A 22,036-nucleotide genomic window follows, 5' to 3' on the forward strand; every position below is an offset into this window, starting at 1 on the left:
GTGGGGCTGAAGGGCTCTGCTGGCATGAACAGATTCCAGCTGTTATCATAATCCCTGACCCACCCTTGCCTGGGGAACAATCATCAAATCTTTATCTTTCTGTTGATACTGGAGCAGGTAGGCCAATCTGGCATCCTTCCCTATCCATCACTCCTAGAAGAATGGAAGTGCCTTGAAGGCAGGGACCCACAGAAGGTGCTTCATAAATGCTTGCTGCCTTAAGGGATCCATTCCATACAGATAGGAAGGATCCTGAAAATGACAAAGATAAATGTGGGAAATACCCTGCCGAGGTTTCTTCAGTAAGGAGATCCTAGTCTAGATCTCTATATAGCTAGAGGGACCCTCTGAGCATCAGGGGCAGGATTTGAACCCAGGTCCTTTCACTCTAGAACCAGTGGTCTTTTGACTATGCCACCCTGTGTCCCATGAGAGCAGCCTCATCCTTGATCTTTTTCTCAGTGCGAAAGGTCCGGCACTGAACTTTGTTGCTGTTCACCCTCATGTCTCATCTGTCCTCCCTCAGATTGAAAATGAGCTGTACTTTTCTGTCTGGCAGGTCGTCCCTATGCTCCCCAGACTGCTTTGTGAGGAGCTGTGCAGCCTCAACCCCATGACTGACAAGCTCACCTTCTCTGTCATCTGGAAGCTGACCCCAGAAGGCAAGGTAAGGGCCCTCCCTCCCTCCCTGGCAGGTGCAGTAGGGGTTCACTGCTTGCCTAGCACTTTGTGGACTCTCCGGCATTCTTTCCTGACCCCTTCCAAACTCCTGAAATTGCTTTACATTGTGTACTTCATATTTATTTACATTTGTACCTTTGATAACATTCTGTAGAAAGTACATTCCTTGAGGGAGAGCCTATCTTTGTACCCCGATGACCTGGCACAATGCCTTGCCCACAGCGGGCATTTATTCCATGCTGGTCCTTGGAACCAGCCTTGCCTTGCCTCGGAGTAGCTTCTAGTCTGGCGGGGAGACAAGACATACGTAAATAATTAGGAAACAACACGAACGTGGGAGCCAAAGGAGCTTGTGGCATCCCGTGGCCTTTCTGGTAGACTTGCCGTCCTCTGCCGGGGGCACACGCACAATGATGCTTTTGTGTTCAGGTTGGTCATCTAGGGAGGACTTTGGCAAACTGGAGTGTGACTGCAGGAACGCGATCAGGAAGACAAGGAATGGGGATGGTCACCTGGAGAGGAGAGAGCTCAAGAGGGAGGGAGGGAGACGCTCGTGTGCCAGGTGTCCGTGCTGTGGGAGTCGGCACAGGGTGGGGTCGGAGTGGGCAGCAGCGTTCTGGAGGAAGTGAGAGCTGGATAGACAGAACAGGAACAAAGGCACAGATGTGGAAATGGGTTTGGGATGTTCAGAGGCTGGTGTGGAGGAAGAATCAAAGTGTCCCTGCACAGGTGGGACGGAGCCAAGGTCCCAGAGGACCAGGATGAGGACCCTCAAAGGTTTCTGAGCAGGAAAGCGATGCCTCGAACATGGCGCCTTACAACTGCACCAAGAATATCAATGACCACATTACATCACAATGATGGCGACTGGTGGTGGAGATCGAGCATTTATATAACTCTCTAAGGTTTGCCACGTGTCTTCTGGGAGGTAGGTGCTATTATCACCCCCATTTTACAGACGAGGAAGCTGAGGCAGACACGTCACATGACTTGCCCGGGGTCCTGCAGCTTCTAAGTATCAGAGACTGGTTTGGAGCTCGGGGCACCCTGACTCCAGGCCCAGCACAGCGTGCATGCTGGCGCCCTCTAGTGGCGATGTGCCAGCTGCCCTGGCCCTGGAAGTGCCAAGCATCAAATAACATTGAGTATTAAAATGGTTAAATGTTAACAGTGAGGAAATGAGTGGTTACTGATACAGGAATCATTTCCATACCATCTGTCCCTATGGTATGACCACCAGCTCGTTAGAGGAAAGATCATAATTAGTATGAAAGTAAGAGAGAATGAAAATAAGGAAAAGTATGACATGTCATTAAAACCACTCTGCCTTGCTGTATTTAAGCAAGGTGTCAACCCTGAAAATCGGGAAGTGAATGGAGCTATGAGTCTCAGTCCAAATTAACCCTGAGAAGCTTAAATGATATAAATCAGTTCCTGGGATGGGAAGACCAAAAGAGCCCAGAAGGGGTGTCAGCCAACAAACACTTGATCTTTTTGCCAAGTGGGAGCTATGGAAGCCAAGGACAACACTGGCTTAGGACACCAACTTCTTATTTGTAAAATCTTATGAAGAAGGCTGGTGGAATTTTCTAAGCAGCATTGCTTCATTAAACAGCAAGGAGCAGCAGAGAGAAAACAAGCTGGAAGAAATCTTGGTAAGAGACTGTGAAGAAGGGTCGTCCTGAGGGCATTTCAGGATGACACTGGAAGGAGAACAGCAAACAGGGAAAAAATGGAAAAGATCTGTGAAGATCTCTGTAATCAGCTCATCCTAAGTGACAATTGGCTTAGCATCCTGACCTAGGTGCATAGCCTGAGAGAGTAATGATCCTGAAGAAGACAGAGGAAGTCTTCCATGGAGACCCCCCTCTGCTGTAGATGAAACAATTTCAAGAGTTTGGGATCAATTCTTAAGGTGTCTGAAGGAGGAGAGTATACCAAACATTAAGGAAATGTTGGTCTTTATCATTATCAGAAGCCCCCCAGAAAGGGGATATTGAGGATTCCTTTTCTATACCTCCTTTCCCATCTATGTAGCATTTTGTGGGAATCATTGACATCCACAGTGAGAGAGTATCCTTGGTGAAGGAAGATGGGGAAACAGGCAATTTCTGTATAGCCTGTGGAGACTGTAATTCCCCCAAATTATTATCCACAGTGGACACTATTTTTACATTCACTAGTTGACTGAAAGTCATGGAAAATACAAGATCCCACTTTATTTATTGTTTGTTGAGTATTAAAAAGCATTTGATTCAGGAGAACAAAATGCTGCTTTAAAAACTGTCCTCAAATAAGGTGTCATCCATACACGTCAAAGTATGAAAAATCTCCCCATGATACGATAAAGATGACTTTGTTGGCTCTTTGATGATTAATACCAAATGAGACATGAAGCAGGGAGATGGATTTTTGCCAGACGGTTCCCAGTTTCCTGGGCTCAGCCGGTGCAGAGTCCCACTTAGAGGAATTCCCACTCCCGGAGATTCTCCAGCTGCCTTATTTGCCCCAATGCCCATAGCACCTCTGAGCCTTCTGAGTAAGATCCACAGTTACTCCAGGGAGACCAACGTGCTCTCCACAAGTGGCTGTTGTCTATCAGTACACACATGATGACCTGGGCTCAGAATGAACAGGACAGACATGGGATACAGTAGGGAAACTTTATAGAATACTTTAAGAACCTCGAGCATCTCCCCAAAACAGAGATCTTGAGGGCATCAGAGAGGCTTGTAGCAAGAGTCAGCAGACTGCAGCATGTTGTAAACAAGAAATTAAACAGGATGAAAGGGGTGAAGGATGTCACCTGAGAAATGTCAGACTGAGAGAACAGATGAGTTTGGTGCTAGTGAAGGGGAGGGAATAGCTGCTGAACAGCTGGCATTCTCCTATAATGCCCAGAGACATAGAGGAAGGCCCCCAGTGCTCTGGAAAGATGCCCTGTGGAGCATTGATGGGAGGACATGGCCAACAGCTGCAAAGGACTGGAAACATGATTGGGCTGAGGGAGGACCCACTGAGGGATCTGTGCAGTTGACAAACTTTAGGGTTGAAGGAGAAAGTCAACCAAAGCTAACAGTAGAATCTGATGGCCGAGCTGTTTATTAACCGTCCCTCCAACAGTATGCTTCCCTATTTTTCTCTGTTACTATCACATCTTTTTCTCAAAGTTCCCATCGTCTTTCTCATCGTTTCTCCCTTTTGGTGAGAGCCACATACAGCATAGAACTTCCCCTCCGTGGTTTCCTCCCTTGTTAAAAGATGGCCTTGTCATTAAGTCCAGAATTTATTTGCTGCTGCTCTGCTTTTAGCTGAGAGAACTATAACAGACATCTAGACAAGTGCAGCACCCCATCACAATGCTTCCCAGCCTGCCTCCCAGACTCCTCATTTATTTCCTCTTTCTGGCCAGGTAGCATGCGCTGTGTCACAGCAGTGACAAAATGGCGTCTGCCACATCTTCCAAATATCCCCATGGAGCCTCCCTGCTGGGATCTCAGATTTACATGAGTTGGGCTCCCACCCCCCTCTTTCTTTGGAATAAGGCACTTCCATCCAGACCATGTTCCAGTCATGGGTTTCCTGCCAGTGAGTCTCACCCACAACCTGTTAGGTCACATCTGCCTTCTTGGGTTAGAACGAATAGCCTGTTTATTGCCTAAACTTTGTGTGTTTGTGTATAGACATTTAAGATCCCGAGTCTTGCTTGTGATTTTTTTTTGGACTGTTTTCTCTTGTGAGCTTCTGAATGTCTAAATGGTGATTCTTCTCAGTTCTCTCTGTGTTATCTAGTTTGATGGAGAGGTAGGAGTAGTTTCCCTCCTCCCTCAACTTTTTAAAAGGTCTTTGGATTAGATTTGCAAAACTTAAGGCAAAAACTTCTTTCCCAGCATTTGTTAGGTTACTCCATCCCTGACCAGGTGCCTGTCATCCTCATATTTTCAGCCATGGGTCAGAAATCCAAATTTCATTCTCTCTCTTTTTTTGGAGTCTGGGTCTCCCTGTCTTCTCACCTACAAGTACAGTGGTCACTCCCGACCCGATCCCAGTACTGATTGGCATAGGAGCTATGACTATTTCCTACCTGGACTTGTTCATCCTTCCTTTGGCAACCCAGTCGCTCACCATGTTGGTGCCAGACTTTGTGCAGACACTGAATAGCTGAGCCCACTACAGCTTAGATCTTCTGAGCTTGAGATCCCCCAGCCCTGGCTTCCTTGGCAGCAGGGATGACATTCATGTGCCATCACCCTCAGACATGTTTTCATTTTCAAATACGACCTTCACCAGCTGACCAGTACCAAGAGCATCTTTTCTCTTCTGTGTTCCTTGGCTTCAGTTGACAGCAGTGATGAACATACTACCTGTGCTGCTGTGCTTATTAGTTTCTCCCCCAACACTTTAATTCTTGGCAAACTTTCTAGGTTTGTTTTGGTGGCATCATTTATGACCATGTGATTTTTCCAGAAGAAAGGTAGCAATTACCCATTTTGACGTCTTGGGAAGTTCTTGGTTATGTCTTGGATGTGTGCTCATGGCGAGACAACACACTTTTCTATCATTATTTGATTGAAAAATGTCATTTTCAGTTACCCTTATCAGGAAGTGGAACCCCACCCCCCCCCTTCTTCTGACGCTTCGTGGGTGATCTCCCACCTGACTGTACCAGTGGGCTTGTGTCATTGAATCCTTGGAGGATGAACAGTTGCTTCCTTTTCAGAATGTTTGGCTTCTCCCTCTTCTAAAAGACCTTCATATTTCTTCAGTGCAAGGTTCAGGCTGTTTCGTTCTTTTTCTAGGCACCATTTCCCTCTTTCCAGCTCTCCACCTAATGTGAAATAGGTTATTGTTTTCTTCTGACTCTTTGAATCCTTCCTCTTCTTGGTTTTCACACTAAAAGCCTTCCTTTTTTAATTGCCCATTCGTAATGGTTAACTTCCTCCATTTTTTCCCCTTAGAACAAAATTAGAGCTTTGGTGCTATTGTATGAGCTCTTAAAAATATTTTTTCTCTTTTTTTCTTCAAGCAGTCCCATTTCATCCCATCAGTCTTTATTCCCCTGCTGAAGTGGGCTGTGGCCTCCTGATTAGAGCTCGTTTGTGAAAAGCAAATCCTTCATTCAGCATCATTTTCACTAAAAATAAGAGACATATGAGAATATTTCCACTTAAACACCCTATTTGGATTCTCAGTCGAGACCTTTTCCTTTTTAAGAGGGGAAGTGACCTTTTGAAACAGCTCCTGTCCTGACTTTGCCCAAACCACTTAAAAATGTTTGAGGTGAAATTGGCAATGGACGTTTGAGTGATGCAAAGGGAGGAACTTCCATTTCCCCCCTACATGACTAAAAATAATCTTCTTAGACGTATTCCTTCTGCCAGCTCTCAGGACTAAGCAAGGACATGTTTTACAAGGTCTGCTTATATTCTTTTTGTTCCTTCGAGTCAGAAGGCGCACCGTAGTTCAGTGGTATGTGAACTCATTTGTGAATCCTTTTTTGGCAGACATGATGGGCGTCCCTCAATGACTAACAGAATTGTTGTTATTATGACTATTATCAATCACTATATCATTAAATCCTTCAGGGATCTCTGATTTTGCACTCTATACCCTCCCTCCTCTGGCACAGATGATATCTTCAGAAGATGCTAGGGCCAAGCCATTGCTTCCACAGCTACAGTGGGTCCTGGGTTCTAATCCCAGTCTGTTCCTTCAATCCCATCCTCTGGGGTATCTTCAGGCTGTGCACCCGGAGCCTTTCCAGCTTGGGAGTGGGAACAGGAACACGGTACTAGGTATGACGACGCCAGCGGAGGTCTTTAGTGGGGGGTTTTAAAAAATGCTTTCAGTTAATTAGGTAAAATAAAATGGGTGGTAGTGGGGGGAGGGGAGGACAGGGGCCAGGGACTGTGCTGAGTGCTTTACAAACATCACCTCGTTTGATCCTCACGACAGCCTTAGGAGGGGGGTACTGTTCTTACCCCTATTTTACAGATGAGGAAACTTGAGGCTGCAGAGGTTAAGTGACTTGTAGGTGTCTGAAAACAAATTTGAACTCAGGTCTTCCTGACTTTAGGTTCAGTACTGTACCCATTGCACTACCCAGCCGCCTCCTCATATTAGCAGCAATGATTGATGGCAAAGGGGGATTTCCTTTCATGGGAAGAACACCCCCATACAGATTCCAGACAGTCTCAGAAATCTGAGCACTGAAACGCTGCTTACCATGGGCGATCGTAGCTAATCCGATGCTTCGAGGCAGCCTCTGGCCCGTTAGATCAAGGACCGTTAGCCATGTTGAAATGAAGACTCGCCCTCTCCCTAACCCTGGCCCCTGTCAGTGTGGCCCAAGGCAGGCGCTGCATCCTGTGCCTGGGAACCTCTGAGAGCGCCCTTGGCTTCCTGGAGCCCTCCTGATCTGTCTCCACCCTGCTCAGTGATCAGGAATGTGCAGAGTGGCTCCGGGCCTGGAGCCCATCCCCTGGGGAAGGGGCCGGGTACTCAGACTTGGTGCTGCCCCGTCAGCTTCTCCTAGTCACTTCTGGGGTATAGCTACATCATGGTGCACCTCTCCTTACCTTGGACCTTCCAGAAATAAGTACGCTGAGGGAGGGAGGGAAGGAGAGGCTGCCTGCCCTGAGCTGGTGGAAGCAGCGATGTGCCCCAGGGAAGTCACAGATCCTTGAATCGGTTAGAATATAAATCTGGAATAAAGAGTACTGATCACATGAACGTTAATCTTATAATCTTTAAATGACTGTTTAAAAATAACAACAATTTGTTAAGTTGTCTTTGTGACTCCATCTGGGGTTTTCTTGGCAAAGATACTAGAGTGGTTTGCCATTTATTTTACAGATGAGGAAACTGAGGCAAACTGGGTGATGTGCCTTGCCCAGGCTCATAGAGTTAGACAGTATCTGAGGGCAGATTCGAACTCAGGCCTTCCTGAGTCCAGACCCAGCTGCCCCTGTTTAATGATAATAGCTGGCCTTTATCTGGCACTCTGCGGAGTGATTTAACAAATGCTCTCCCATTTGATCCTCACAACTCTGGGAGTCAGATCCTGTTCTTATAGATGAGGAAGGTGGGGCTGGGAGGTGTTAAATGGCTCCCTAGGGTCCCACAGCTAATTGGTCTGTGTGTCTGAGAGGTTTTGAATTCAGCTCCTCCTCTGGGCTGCCAGGCCAGGCTGCTTCCTGATACCCATCCCAGTCCCTGGTAACTATCAGCTTCATCAATAGACTTTCCCTTCCCCCTCTCCTGTGACTCTCTGCTGCAGCCTGAATAGAGATCGCCAGCAGGTAACCAAGCAAGGATCCCGGCTCCCCCGGTTTACTGCAGCTCTCTGGATGCTCCTTCCCCAGTCAGGAAGGGGCTGCTTTCAGCTTGACCTACTTCCGGAGCCTAATTCCCTGGCCTTCCTTCCCTTTGGAAGCCATGCAATGACTTACACTTACATTAGACAACCTGCAGCTTTAGTAGGCGGCCTGGGCCAGATATGTCTTAAAGAGCCTGTCATCCAGGGGTTTGTCAGAATGTATGTTTCAAAGCCTAATTGAACCCAGCAGACAGTTTTCAAAGGGATCTCCCTCATCTCCACATTGTAGCGCTTTCAGTGCACAGAGGCTTCAGTGGACAGAGATGGGCACGCATGACTAGGCCTAGTGGCTGAATCTTGCCCGGAGGAGGTGGCTCTTGGGGGGCTTCTGCGTCCTCATCCCTTTTTCAGCCCGGCTCGCTCTCTGGGACCAATTGCACAGTTGTCTTACCTGGATGGAAAGCGGGGAACGGATCTGACTTCAGAGAGGGAGTCACCCCACGGCTGAAATTAGGAAAAGGAGAAAGGACATGATCTTCTTTTTGAGGAATTTTGTTTATGACTCTCCTTGTGACTTTTTACATGTCTTCTGGGCACAGCTCTGTTTTCTTCTGTCTCGGCTGCTGGCCCCAGCTCCATGTTTGGGCTTTGCAAATCTTGGGGCTAAGGGGATGAGTTCTGTTCAGGGGCCTTCTGGCCTGTTGTATTTGCTGCCCTTGGAGTCTCTTCCTCTTGGGCCTTCTTGTCTTAGCTTCTTGGGAATAAGGCCAGATCTTTAACCTTCCCTGAAAGACGAGCGTCAAGCCTAGTTTTGCTCATTTGAGAAGGAAAAAAAAAACAACTCCCCAAATGGCATGTAACACGTTTCTTAGAATATCTGTCCTGCATCTGCCAAAAAGGCTAGCTCCCATTTCCTTAACCTTCGAAGGTTTTAAAACAGGCCTGAGCTTTGTGAGCCTCCCTGCCCAAGTGATCACCTTGTGACCAGGTAGCTGTCAGCCTGCAGGTCCTTGGCACCTTTCCTCTCTCCTTTGTGGGCTGAGGGCTAGAGAAGGTGGGAAGCCTTGTTGAGGAGTGGGCCAGAGGACTACAGAGAAGCATGTAAGAGGGGCACCACGTAGGCAGACATCTTGTTATTTCGGCGGAACTTACCCCTAGGATGACCCAGTAAGGCTAGAGAAGACTCCCACTGGAAATACTAGGGCTCCGGTGGACTAATTTGAGTGCAGCAGCCTTCCATTAGGTGGCCTAGAGGAGAAGCATGGGAGGCTCTTAATACTCAGGAAATTCTCATCTGCTGGAAGGTCTCCACATGTTAGCTGTTGTCCCTGGCTGAGAGAGCAGTGGGTTGTAATTACATGGCCTGAAGCATCCTGACCCTCTGTTAGTTTGGAACAAAACAGGCCTCAAACCCGAGTAGCTCTGCAGAGGCCTGCTGTGTGCAAGGGTGCAGAACGGGAGGGCCTCTGAGGGAAGGGACCGCCTTCCAAGGGCAAAATGCTTCACGTGAAGCTCAGGGAAACCTGTGGAGCTGCTTCTGGAAACAGAAGCAGGAAGGAAGGAAGTATAGATTATTAACTGGAGGGAAGAAAAAGCTTAGCAGGGTCAGACCCATATCACAAGGAGGGACTCCGCCATACAAAATGTGATGCCTACAATGCAAAAATCAGAGGAAGGGAGGAGGATTTCCTGGTTTGGAATAAAATGGAGGAACGAGGATGAGATAACCCAAGAAAACCTGGGAGACCACAAATTCTGGTCCCCAATGCCCTGAAGAAAGGAGGAGAAAGTCTCTCTCAAGGAATTCTTCCTTGCCAAGTGTATGGGATGCTAGGCTGACCTTGAGAAGGGAAGAGCCTGGCTGGGCCCTGAGGGAGACCTCCTGAGCCATCTCCTTCTGGGATGATCCCAGCTTCTTTCTCTGTCTCAGCTTGGTGCCAAACTGGAAGAGCCTGCTGAGGCAAAGCACAAAGAGAGGGAAGGAACGACCATTTCTGGAGCAGGTGATCTTTTCTCTCACCAGAGTTTGGGATGGCACCTTGAACTCTGTAGCATTTCTGGGCCTTGCTACAGTGAGATTTGCCAGTGCTTGGAAGATCTAAACATCGGACTTGTGGGAGGAGCGCTGGCCTTTGAGTTAGGAGAGAGGTGGCTGGAAAGCCAGCCTGGACTAGCAGGGGAACACCCTGGGCAAATGGCCTCAGCTGTTGGAGCCCTGAAGGTTCCTGGTGCCCCTCTCTGTCCATTGGCTTCTCCTCCACAAGCCCCGCCCCCTTGCAGCCCCTTTATCTGATTCTATATTTCACACATGGCACAAGCCCTGCTCTGGCTCCTTCCCTTGTGGGGAAGCTCTTAAAAAATCTTAAACCACTGCAGGAATGGGCACGGCTGGGATGTCTTTTTCTCTTCTAACTTTATGAATTATTTGGAAATAATGTAGAATCAAAGTATGAGAACTGGAACTCAAAATATTTGTACTCTTGCCACTTCTTCCCCTTTTCTCCCTGGGAGGGGGGCCCTATTTGAATACATTTGCATACTCCCCTCTTTTTACCCCTCTTTCATTCCCTATTCCAACAGTCTTTTGGCCCCTAGATGTCATCACGTCCTGGGGAGACGAAACAGCCTAGCCCCTCCCTGAGTCTTCCTTTCCCATGTGTCACTCAGTGGTCACCAGAGCCAAGCCGACCTGGTGTGTGCTCTGTGACAGGGTGGGGGGGTTAGTGATGTAGCTGTGGAGGTGAAGGTAAGAGATCCTGGATCTTTGGGATAGGTACATATTTTAGTTTCAACTCTGAATCATGTAATTTCTAAACCCTAAGGTATGTTATTCACATTTGGTGAAAGACAAATACAAAATACTCTGATAATAACGAAATATCCCTGGCCTTTTCTTGGCCTGTTGCTTGCTTCCCAGAAGTATTTTACTCTAGAAATCTCCAAGTGCTTCTCCACTCAGTGAACATTCCCACACTAGGTCTTACCCTACACTTGCTAGGATTTTTGAACCCCTGAAAACCATCATCAAAACCCTTTTCCACGCCCCTCCCACCTGATTCCTCATTCCCATTCCCCTCAACCCTCCCACCCCAAAGTTCCAACCAAACATCACCCACCCCATCCATGCCCCCTGGATGCCTGTTCCATAGGAAACAAACTTCCCTTCACCCTAAATCTTTTCCTCTCGCACTCCCTCCATCTGCTAGCTCTTACTAAACCTGACTTCCCCCTGATGACACAGCCTCCCTGCACACCCCTTCCAGTACTGGCTGCACCTTCACTCCTTCTCTTTTGACTCACAGGTCAAGGTGGGAGAGATGGAACACACCTTGCTCCCTGTGGCCACTTCCAGCTTCCCCCCTTTCCCTATCACTCAGTAACCTTCCCTCCTTTGAGGTTCATGCTTTTCATATCTACCACCCAATCAAAATCCTAGTAGCTATATATATATATATATATATATATATATATATATATATATATATAGCTATACGACCCTGGATCACTTCTCTCTTAAGGAGTTGGATACCTGGCTCACAATTTTTCTGTCCTCTCCAACTCCTGCCCTCACAATAGGTGACTTCAGCACATACAATGATTCTCCCTGAAATCCCCTAACCACTCAGCTCCTCAGCCTCCTCATCTCCTGTGAGCTACTCCTCCACCCCGTCTCACCCACACACAAAGGTGGTCATAGCCTGGATCTTGCCACACCTTCTATGGACTTGTTTCATCCACAGCCATTCATAAAATAGTTGGGGAAATCAGGAAGTGGCACCATGAGAAGGTAAGGTTTGTGTAGCCTGTAGGTGATATCACACCAAGGAGTGTAATGGAATAAGCACTTATTAAGCACCTACTGTGTGCCAGGCACTGTGCTAAAGTACTCTACAATTATTATCTCATCGGATCCTCACAGCAACCAGGGAGGGAAATGCTATTAACACCTTTATTTTACGGTTGTGGAAAAAACCGAGGCAAACAAGGTTTAAATGACTTGCCCAGGGTCACACAGCCAGTAAGTATCTGAGCTTGGGTCTTCCTGTGGTGTGCCCGTAATGGGCGTGTGTCCGCAGCCTCGTTAGGAGCTCGGCCTCCTCCAGGACACGTCCGGACCCTTCATGCCTTCTTGTGCAGGGCTCTTCTTGGGCTTGCCTTTGACTGCCCCATGTGTGGCTAAGCTTGGCGGGCGCTGGCTCATCTTTGCTTTGTCTGTGCTCTCAGCGTTGCGCCTGGAATGAGGACGAGCTGCGCTCAGTGTGGCCTTGCTGTGTGACCCTGGTCAAGGCATTTAACTCCTGTTTGCCTCAGTATCCTCAGCTGTTATATGGGGATTTTAATAGCGCTTCCCTCCCAGGGGTGTTGTGAGGGCCAATGAGATGATGATAGTGAAGTGATGAGCGCCGTGCCTGGCACGTAGTACGGCCTAGAGAGATGTAAGCCCTTGATAAATGTCTGCTGGTGGATTCGTAGACTGACACTCCGGCTGCCCCATCCCCCAACCAAATAACTACACTGAAAAATTAATGTTATTGTATTATTAGGAAATTTATTTTCTTCATCAATCAGTTATTGAATACCATATATTAGTCATCATGGTGTGTGCTGGGGCCTCAGAGAGAAAAGGGAAACAGCTCCTGCCCTCATGGAGCGTGCATTGTGCTGGGCAGAAGACGCATGTACTAGAGAAGTTCATAGAAATGTGTCCAGTGTAGCTTTAGGGCAGGAGGCAGAGCCCCCCAGAGGAATCTGCCTTTGGCAGAGGGAAGAAGCCTGGCTTTCTGATAGCTGGGAAGGTACAGAGGAGCGGCCGTTTCACTCTACCAAGGGAAGAGAACAATCTCTCCCACCTCACGCTTGGAGTTGCTGCTCACAGGGCCCGCAGGCCACCACTGGCTGAAGCCTGTAGAAGCTTCCCCCCACTCACCAATAGGATTTGTTTTGTCAAACTTGGACTCAGTCAAAAGGCTGCACCCAAGGATCTAGAAGGCCACAAGTGGCCTCAAGGCTGCAAGTTCCCCCCCAACCCCCATCCATCTCCCCGCCCTTTGTAGCTTCTGTTGGGTCTTTATTAGTTATCTAAATAGAAATCTCATGGTTTTTCTAGCAAAGATGACTCTCTGCCTTCTACTTGTTTTTACAGATCCTTGATGAGTGGTTTGGTAGGACCATCATCTGCTCCTGTACAAAACTGAGTTATGATCATGCCCAAAGCATGATTGAACACCCTGACAGGAAATTCCGGGAGGACGAGCTGCCCCCTATGTCTGTAGGGCACCCCATTGAGCAGATCCACCAGGCCATCTTGAATCTTCATGGGATTGCCAAACAGCTGCGTCGGCAGCGCTTTGCGGATGGAGCGCTTCGTCTGGATCAGGTTGGGGCTTTCTTCCAGTGCTGTGAGGGCTGGTGTGGATGGGAGGGGTGCCCCATCACATCTGAGCAGCTTCTGTCCTCAGGAATGCCTCCTGAGGTCTGTGCAGCTTATGAGGAGGCCTGTCCCTGCTAGGACCGATTGGCCTCAGGTCTAGGGCTGAGCTTTAAAAAGAAGGAAAGAAAGATGTGCTCTGGGCTTGTCCTTGGTTTCCTAAAAGAATTACCTTTAGATGGGCTCTAGCCTGTTCCCTGCTTCTGAATCCCCTTAATTCCTGGCTGTTGGCCATTCTGTATGACCTGGTATAGAAAAAGAGAAGGAGGAGCCTGGCATCCACAAGCCCAGAGAGGTATTTCCCAATAGCAGTCACACCTTGGGACTCAAGCTGTCAGACTCTTCTTGGGAAGGGCCGATGGCACTGGGTACCCTGGGGCTTGACTGCGTGCAGTGATAGGTCTAACTCTTAGATGACTGCTTCAAGCTGGTTGGTGCCTAGACTGGAGAGGGTGATGTCTCCCAATCAAGGTGCCAGGACATATCAGGGCATGCCAGATGTCTTCCATCCTGGCTTCCACCACCCTAGTTAAGGCCCTTCCTTCCTTCTTCCCTTCCTCCCTTCCTCCCTTCCTTCCTCCCTCCCTCCCTCTCTCCCTCTCTCCCTCCCTCCCTCCCTTCCATTATAGGAACATCCTCCTAGTTCCTAGGCCTTTACTTTTTCTTTTTCTCCCTATTCCTATACAATTTTACCTGTTTAATTTCTGAAACACTGCTTTTTTTGGTGCTTCTCCCTGAGCAGAAACCTTCCATGGTCTCCCATTTGCTAGAGGGTACAGTCAGACTCCTTAGCCAAATGCATAAAGCACTTGTCATTTTCTGTCACCCCAACTAAGTTGAGGCTGCTTGAGGGTTAGGGCCATGCTGGACATCTCTCTTCAGCCCTTGCACCTGGCACAGGATTATAAACACCCTGAACTCTCAGGAGAGGGCACAGTTGATGAATAGGAATCAGGAGACTTGTGTTAGAGTCCTAACTTTGCCACTGGTTGGTCATGCCACCATCCCTAGCTCCCTTCTTTTTTAATTATTTATTTTTAGCATTCATTTTAAAAAAATTTTGTGTTCCACATTCTCTCCTGTCCTGCTCATCCCCTACTCGTTGAGAAGGCAAGCAATATAATGTCAGTTATAGCGGTGATGTCATGCTAAATATATTTCCATATTAGTCACGTTACAAAAAAAGGCAAGAAAAAGAAAATGAACTCGATGTGCTTCAGTCTTCACTCAGGGTTCATCAGTTCTCTCTCTGGAGGCAGAGGGCATTCTTCACTGGGAGTCCTTTGGGATTGTCTTGATAGAGCAGCCAGGTGTTTCACAGCTGATCACCCTCGCACACTGCTGTTACCGTGCACAGCGTTCTCCTGGCTCTGCTCACTTCACTCTGCACCAGTTCATGGGAGTCTTGCCCTGGTTTTCTGAATCCACCCCTGGTCATTTCTTACAGCACAATAGTGGTCTGTCACAATCATGCTACAGCTTGTTTAGCCGTTCCACACTGGATGGGCATCCTTCCACTTTCCTTTTCTTTGGTCTCTTAAAGCCTTCTGATAATTATTACAGTGACTGTCATTCCGAGTACGTGGTCATTCATCACAGTCGCTAGCAACTTAACCCCTCTGGTTTGAGTCTCGTGCCACAGACCAGATCATTCGGAAAGATCAGCTGGTTTCTGTCTAATTAGGCCAAAGGGAAGCGGACTCCTGGGTGAGGGGCTTTTCCTTCTCTGCTTCCTCTGCTCTGCCCAAGGACATACATGACAGGATTTAGACGGGTCTTGACATCCTACAGAGAATCTTAATCCAGGGCATTCATTCGTCTCTGGGATGGTGCTGCCCACCTCTGGTCAGATGAAGTGTATTGGGGGCTGTGGTCACAAGCATCCATGGTCATTTCACTCCATAATTGTCTCTGAAAGCCCATGTTCTCACCTGGTTTCAGCAGTGATCTCTGTGGCTATATAGATAGTTATTATATTTACGTTCCCAGAGCCTTCATTCCATCTGTTTGCTGACCTGGGAGGAACATTGTCCTGGGGGTCACAGCCTGGAGCTGAGCCCTGTAAGTTTGATTCATCGTAGGGTTTCCAATAGCTTTCAACACACTAGTACTTTCTAGCAGCCCTCTCTCCCCCACGCTCACAATATCAGGATCATCTTCCATAGATTTTCATGGTCTTGTTGGTTTTAGAACTGAATGATCAAACTAAAAATGAAAATAGCTTCATGTCATCCTGAAGGCAGCAGCATCTCAGAGGGTTTTCTTTTCAGCCCTGTAGGAGGTGTTGTTACAGGTTGTCACAGGTATAGATTTCACACTTGGCAAATTTGCATATGACCTGAAGCTGAAGGGACAGCTAATATGTTAGAAGACAGAATTATGATCCAGGAAGATCTTGCCAGACTCGAATGATGGACTGAATTTAATGAGGTGAAACTCAATAGGGACAAATGTAAAATCTTTAATTTGGATCTAAGTAATCAACTCCTCCAATATCGAATAGGAGAGATCAGGCTTAATAGCAACACTCTGGTGTTATGAATCCATTTTTTCATTGGTGCTGGTATGTCCAGAGGGGACACATAGCCCAGGCTCTTGGTGCCTTCTCATCCTCGGCAATTCTGCTTAGCCATGCTTTTCCCATAAATCCTCTGGAGAGGATCTGCCCCAAACCACTGGAGTCTTTCTCTGGGATACCTGGCTAGCCCATTTTAACTGGCTCCCTGGCCCCGTCAACAGAAATGCCTTCTTTGCCACTTTGGAGACCCAAGGGTGGGCACAGGCTCATGGTGACTAATCATTGTAAGTACCAGTCACAAATGGCAGCCTCCCAGGCTGCTCTATGTTCTGGAGAAACTGATTGCAAATGGGATTGGCCTCCATTTTCCCATCATTGTCATGGTGACTCCTCATTGTGGTTGTTCCCAGAGTGTGTTGTGATGATTTATAAGCACAGAACACCACCTGGAGAAGAGCAATATTAAAGAAGTGCTCGTTGTTTAGGATCAGAGGGTCCAGCCTGGGCACTGATACCACCTTACTTTCAGGCCCAGATCATTGGCTTTTTGTTCTTCTGTGTCTGTCTCTGTCTCTATCTCTTCTCTCTCTCTGTATCTCTGTCTCTGTCCCTCTCTCTCTCTCTCACACACACACCCACACACCCACACACACACAAATATTGTCTCTACTGAGCGACAACATCCAAGGGTTGCCTGTTTGGCCACATGCCGTCATCTGGGCGGTAGACGATTTCCATCCACTTTGTTCTTCTTATGGCTGACAGAGTAGCAGAGGCTGGGAATGTCATCACATGGTTCTTGAATTACCTACAGACTTTGTCTCCCTCATTTCCATCCACACTTGCTCACAGCCCTCTTCTGGACCCTTCCTGCCAGCTTCTGGGGCCTTCCCCGCTGAGATCGCATCCCCTCCGCTCTGTCCATCTCGTTTGTTCTCTCTCACTGGAGGCATGGACCACTTCTGCCTTTCTCGGCATCCTCGGCGCGCAGCAAAGTCCCTGCGATGTTTGTTGCTGTTCATTTGTTTTCAGTCGTGCCTCAGTCTTCGTGCCCCCATGTGGGATTTTCTCAGCGGAGATACTGGAATGGTTTGCCCTTTCCTTCTCCAGCTCATTTTACAGATGAGGAAACTGAGGCAAATAAGGTGAAGTGACTTGTCCAGCTAGTAAGTGACTGAGGCCCCTTTTGTTATTAGGAAGACGAGTCTTCCTGACTCCAGACCTGGCACACTGTCCACTGCACCACCTGCTACCTCCCTGTGACGTAATAAGAGCTTAATCATTACTTGCTGACTGACTGATGGATGGTATACTAGTATGTGTTGTGATCTTTTTCCAGTAACTGGTGTTTACTGCTATGGACTAGTGATAAAAGCCAGCTTTGGGCATGTAAGCTTTTAGAGGGAAGGCTGGAAGGAGGGCTCTGCTAGATGAGAGTGGGAAGAGAGGCTGACTCCCCTGGGGCTGGCTCCCGAAGACTTCCTTGGGTTCAGGGTATCACGTCCCTGGGCGCTCAGTCAGCTCAGGCCTGAATGCCTGGCCTCAGCCTGCCAAGCTCTCCCCTCAGTTTGTTTTGTTTCCTTACTTCATCTGGAACACTTGCAAGGGAGGAGAGAGCAGAGAGGGACCTTTCACTAATACACTTGAAAAGGAGCTGGACACATGGGAGAAGCCATTCCCCGGCTCCAGGAGAAGGTCAGTGGACAGAAAGTGAATGAAGTCATTGGTCCTGCCAGATGCTGAAGCACACAGTTACCCAGGGAGGTGAATGAATTGACTGGTTTCAAGCCAGCCTCGGTAACTCTATTCATGGTCGACTCTCTCCATGTTGGGGGCTGCTATTCTAGAGAGCTAGGTGTCTAGCGTAATCACCCTGTCTTCTTGTCTTTCTGTGTCCTCATTCCTTTGCCTCAGTGCTTGGGGGGTGGGGCATTCTGCCTTACCTGCTGGGCTTGGAGTAGAAAGAGCCTTCAAGGCAGGAAGCTTCATCCCTCTGCCACTGGCTTGGGGTGTCACTTCCCCTTTGAGCCTCATTTTCCTTGTATGAAATGATCCCTCCCTCATGGGGCTCTTGTGAGGATCTAGTGGTGTCTTGTCTGTGAAATTGTGGAGTCTGCCTGTAAGAAAACAGCATTAACTGAAGAAGAACCGCTAGAGACCCCAGGACAACTCCATCTCTTCCCAGGATCAAACCCGGGATGAGAAAGCACGGCCATTCTTGTACAGATGACCTCTGTCGGGCTGACAGGCCTCACCTGGTGGGAATTCAGCAGGAGAGTGATTGTTGATCGCCCTGGCTGATGAACGATGTCTCCATGTCTCTCAATTCCGGGGAGCAGAGGTCTTTTCTGACCATTACTTTTTTCCAGGGCGCAACATCACCACCAGTTGCATTTCTTAATCACCATCATGCTTGTGTCATGCTACAAGGCAGGTCCTAAGCCATAGAGCCTTCCCTGGTCTCCAGGCCAGCTCGGGCCTGGGCCGAAGGAGAAGCAACAGCTTCAGGTGCCTGGTTTACTCCCTTCCAACGGAGGTGAGATGAGCAGCTGAAGAAACTTTGCCACTCAGGTTTCTTATGGTTTGGTAAAGGGAATAGACTATCTCCTGTCCAGGGAAGCTGCTTGCCCTGACTCACTTGCTCAGATAGCCTATTTTCCAAACTTTGGACAATCTTCTTGGAGAGAAATCTTTGACTTTCAGCAAACTTCCTCACCCCTCTGAAATGAGGAGGGTAAAAGGACCCAAGAACAGCTGGCATAGGCGCAGAGTATTTGGGGTTCGCTCGTGGAAAACTGGCCCCAAGCAGCATCTGTGTCTCAGTCCTTGGGCGTCCACCAGACCTGGTACATCAGTCCTATGCTCTGAGAGCGTCTCAGCTCTAACCTGCTAGTGCCCTGGGATGGAGACCTCACTCAGCCCATGACGGGCTAGACTTGGGTCACCCGCTCATCAGCCCTTGATTCTTGCTTGTGGTTCTGTAGAATGCGCACTCTTTGAGGTCAGGGGCTCTTTCCCTTGTGTTTTCATGTCTCCAGCATCCTGCCCTACTAGGCCTTAGACTTCCTTGACCTCATCTAAGCTTGTTGAACTGAATCATCTTCCTCCTTTAGAAGCTGAGGCAGGTATCTCTGCACCCATTGTCCCCCTGGGCTTTTCTCTTTCTTTATTCCCTTTAAAGCCCCTTGGGATTAGGAAAAGAGCATTTTTGAGCAGAGGCCCTTTGTCTTCATGCCAGCTGCAGCAGCTCAGTGCTGGGTCCCTCCGTTGGGGGTTGGGAAGGAGCCTGCTGGTTGACTCTCCCCTTCGGTGGGGTAACTTGGTGTCACCATAACTGAGGGCCCACATGAAAAATGAGGTTGGGCCCAAGAAACATGAAACAAAAAGGGCTGGGAAAGTCTCCCCATTGTCTCCCGCTTCAATTTTCCACTCCACTGGCAAGGAAGTGATGGCTGAGACACAAGAGCCAAAACAGCAGGTCTTGGCTTGATAACAGCTGTGGGCCCATCCAGAATATGGCCCCGAAAATGGATCTCCAGGGTCGCCAGGGCTCCCAAGGCCTTGGAATTCCTGTGTGTGTGAAAGCTCTTTGTGGTAATTTCCTTGTTGCTTTTATTAATGAAGCTTTCACCAAGCCCCCTTGACTGGCTGCCATTGGCACATTGTAGAGAGCTGAAAATGGAAAACTCCCAGCCTCTTGTGCAGTGGGAGTGGGGAACTTGGGAAGGAGGAGGTGGAGGGGGAGGTAGGTCAGCAAGAAGTCAGGTACTGGACCATGCAGCACATTTTCAACTGAAGAGCCCGCAGCCTTGTCTTCATGTTTTAATTGCCAGGGGGCGGGAAAGACAGACAGGGAAAGTTCCCAGTGCCCCCCATTTCCCATTGTCAGAGGCCCCGGGAGCTAGAATCCAGCTATGGCTAGTCACTAGCTACGATTAACAAAGAGAATGTGCTAAACTCTCACTGGGTACATACTTTTGCCCAAAGTACAGTAGGAGTTGACACGGCACGGAGAAGAGTTAGGGGGCACCATTAGGTTGGGTCTATCTGGCCCCAGGCCACTGAGAGGAGACGCTGTAACACTGGGTTCTTGCCTTTGCTAGGTATGACTGTGAGCTGAATGAACCTCTTGTCATTAAAAACGAAATTGGAACATAACTCCGTACGATTTTAAAGTTTACAAAGAGCTTCTCCTGACGATATAAGTAGTTCATGTTTTATTATTCCATTTTATAGATGAGGAAGCAGGTTCACAGAATTTCGATTCATTGCCTAATGTCACTTGTGAAAGGATGGACTCACAGCACAAATGCAAGGGCCAGCTGAGACGTTCCACTTAGTGCTAACAAGCAGCCTCACAGCATTCTGACTCACCTACAAGTTGGCCCAAAGACTCAAGGCATTACAGAAAATGGAAATGCTGTGGGGGGTGGGAACAGAGGCTTCTGCAGTTCACACTGGACCCAAGGAGCATCCCTGGGTGGGGGGAGGCCTTGGTCAGGAGCCCTAGGTGAGGGCTTCTCACCGATGACCCCAGGTGGTTCAAGACTGAGGGCCACTTTTTGGGTATGCATGGGCCTTTTACCTTGGACCTTGACTGAACTTAGTCCACTATAGATTTTGAAGTACTTCTCTGCTAAGGGAGGTGGAGAAGAGAACTGTTCTCTTGAGCGGTAGCAACACAAGATGTCAGTTTTGTTTCCTTTGAAGCCTACTGGGTGTTAGGTGACTGTCGTGGTGGGGAGAAACCATTAAGGACATATGTGTCCAGAGAAGGATGTGGGTGGGTCAGATGGCAAAAGAAGGTGTGCCCATCTCCAGGAAACATGAGAAGGCCGTGAGGGGGATGTGCTCCAGCACCTTTGGGAGACTTCATGGAGGGACTCCTTTACCTTCTTCCTGGCCACCACAGGCTGAGGAAGCCAATGGAGCCCTTTAGAATCATGGTCTTAAGTGCCTAAAATAATATGCAGAGGATTACAAAAGAATGAAGCAATGGCTGGGCTCAGATAGAGAAGTAAGACAACCTCTGGGACTCTGCTACCAGGAATGGAGGGACAGGACGGTCCCTGTAGAAGACTCAGCCACAAGTCCCAATGGGTGAGGGTGCAGCAGTGGGGCGTCCCAATGGGTGAGGGTGCAGCAGTGGGGCCCAGGGTGCAGCGGCAGGGCGCGGCACTGGTCCTGCCTCTTCACTAGGGCCATTTGCACTGAGATGTTTCCGATGTTGGACTATCTGACAGGGCCAGGGATTTTTGGGACGAGAACTTTCTTTTCCGGATCTTCACAGATGCAGCCATTACGTACACGTGTGCATATGCAATCGGTGGCACATGTATAAAAGTTGTTAGAGTACAGTTATCAAAAATGATTTTAAAAGTTTCCCGACCCCAGGTTAAGAAGTCCTGCTTTGTTGCATATTTATTGATTGTGCCTTTATCCTTAAACCATCAACTTCTATGGGTCAGAAGCATCTCACGGAGTTGGTCTGTCACAGTACAGCAGAGTCAGGAAGACCTGGGTTTGGATCTGTCCTTTGGTTCCCATTAGCTGTGTGACCTTAGGTGAGTCACTTCTTGTCCCAAACCTCAGTTTGCTTCAGTTTCCTCAGCTGTAAAGTGGGGATAGCGGTAGCGTCCCCCTCATAAGATTGTTATGAGAATCCAGTGAGATCCTATTTGTACAAGCACTTAGCCCAGTGCCTGGCCCGTGCTAGGTCCTATGTGATGGTTAGCTGTTTATAATGATTATTACAATGTACATCCTGGATGGGAAGGGATTTAGATGAACCATGAGCTAGGTCTAGAATGAAATGGGAGGACAAATTCAAACCAAGTCACATTTAGAAAAGTCTAGCAATTCCAACAGTTCTAAACTATTCCCTGCTATCAAAGCCCATCTTTTCTTTTTAAATTGTTGATAGATTTTGTTTTTATGCTTCCTTCCTTTCCAGATATATCCCTCCTTCTTCTATCCAGGGAGCCAGTCTACAGCCATGAATAAATAGAGAGAGAAAAGTTTAAGACGACTAGCCAACACATCCAACAGTGCAGATAGCATTCCGTCCTCAGTTGCCCATCTGTCCAAAGAA

At 48.3% G+C, this 22,036-nt stretch overlaps 1 protein-coding gene across 1 annotated transcript in view; it reads left to right on the plus strand.

Moving 5' to 3' along the window:
* DIS3L2 (DIS3 like 3'-5' exoribonuclease 2) overlaps positions 1-22,036 on the plus strand; it is a 341,276-nt gene that overhangs the window by 212,822 nt on the left and 106,418 nt on the right. The window contains exons 12-13 of the mRNA XM_036767849.1: positions 560-667; positions 13,143-13,376. Coding sequence (XP_036623744.1) covers positions 560-667; positions 13,143-13,376 — 342 coding nt within the window. The remainder of the gene's footprint in view (positions 1-559; positions 668-13,142; positions 13,377-22,036) is intronic.

This window comes from Trichosurus vulpecula, chromosome 7, assembly GCF_011100635.1.
Source record: "Trichosurus vulpecula isolate mTriVul1 chromosome 7, mTriVul1.pri, whole genome shotgun sequence".
Classification (NCBI taxonomy): domain Eukaryota; kingdom Metazoa; phylum Chordata; class Mammalia; order Diprotodontia; family Phalangeridae; genus Trichosurus; species Trichosurus vulpecula.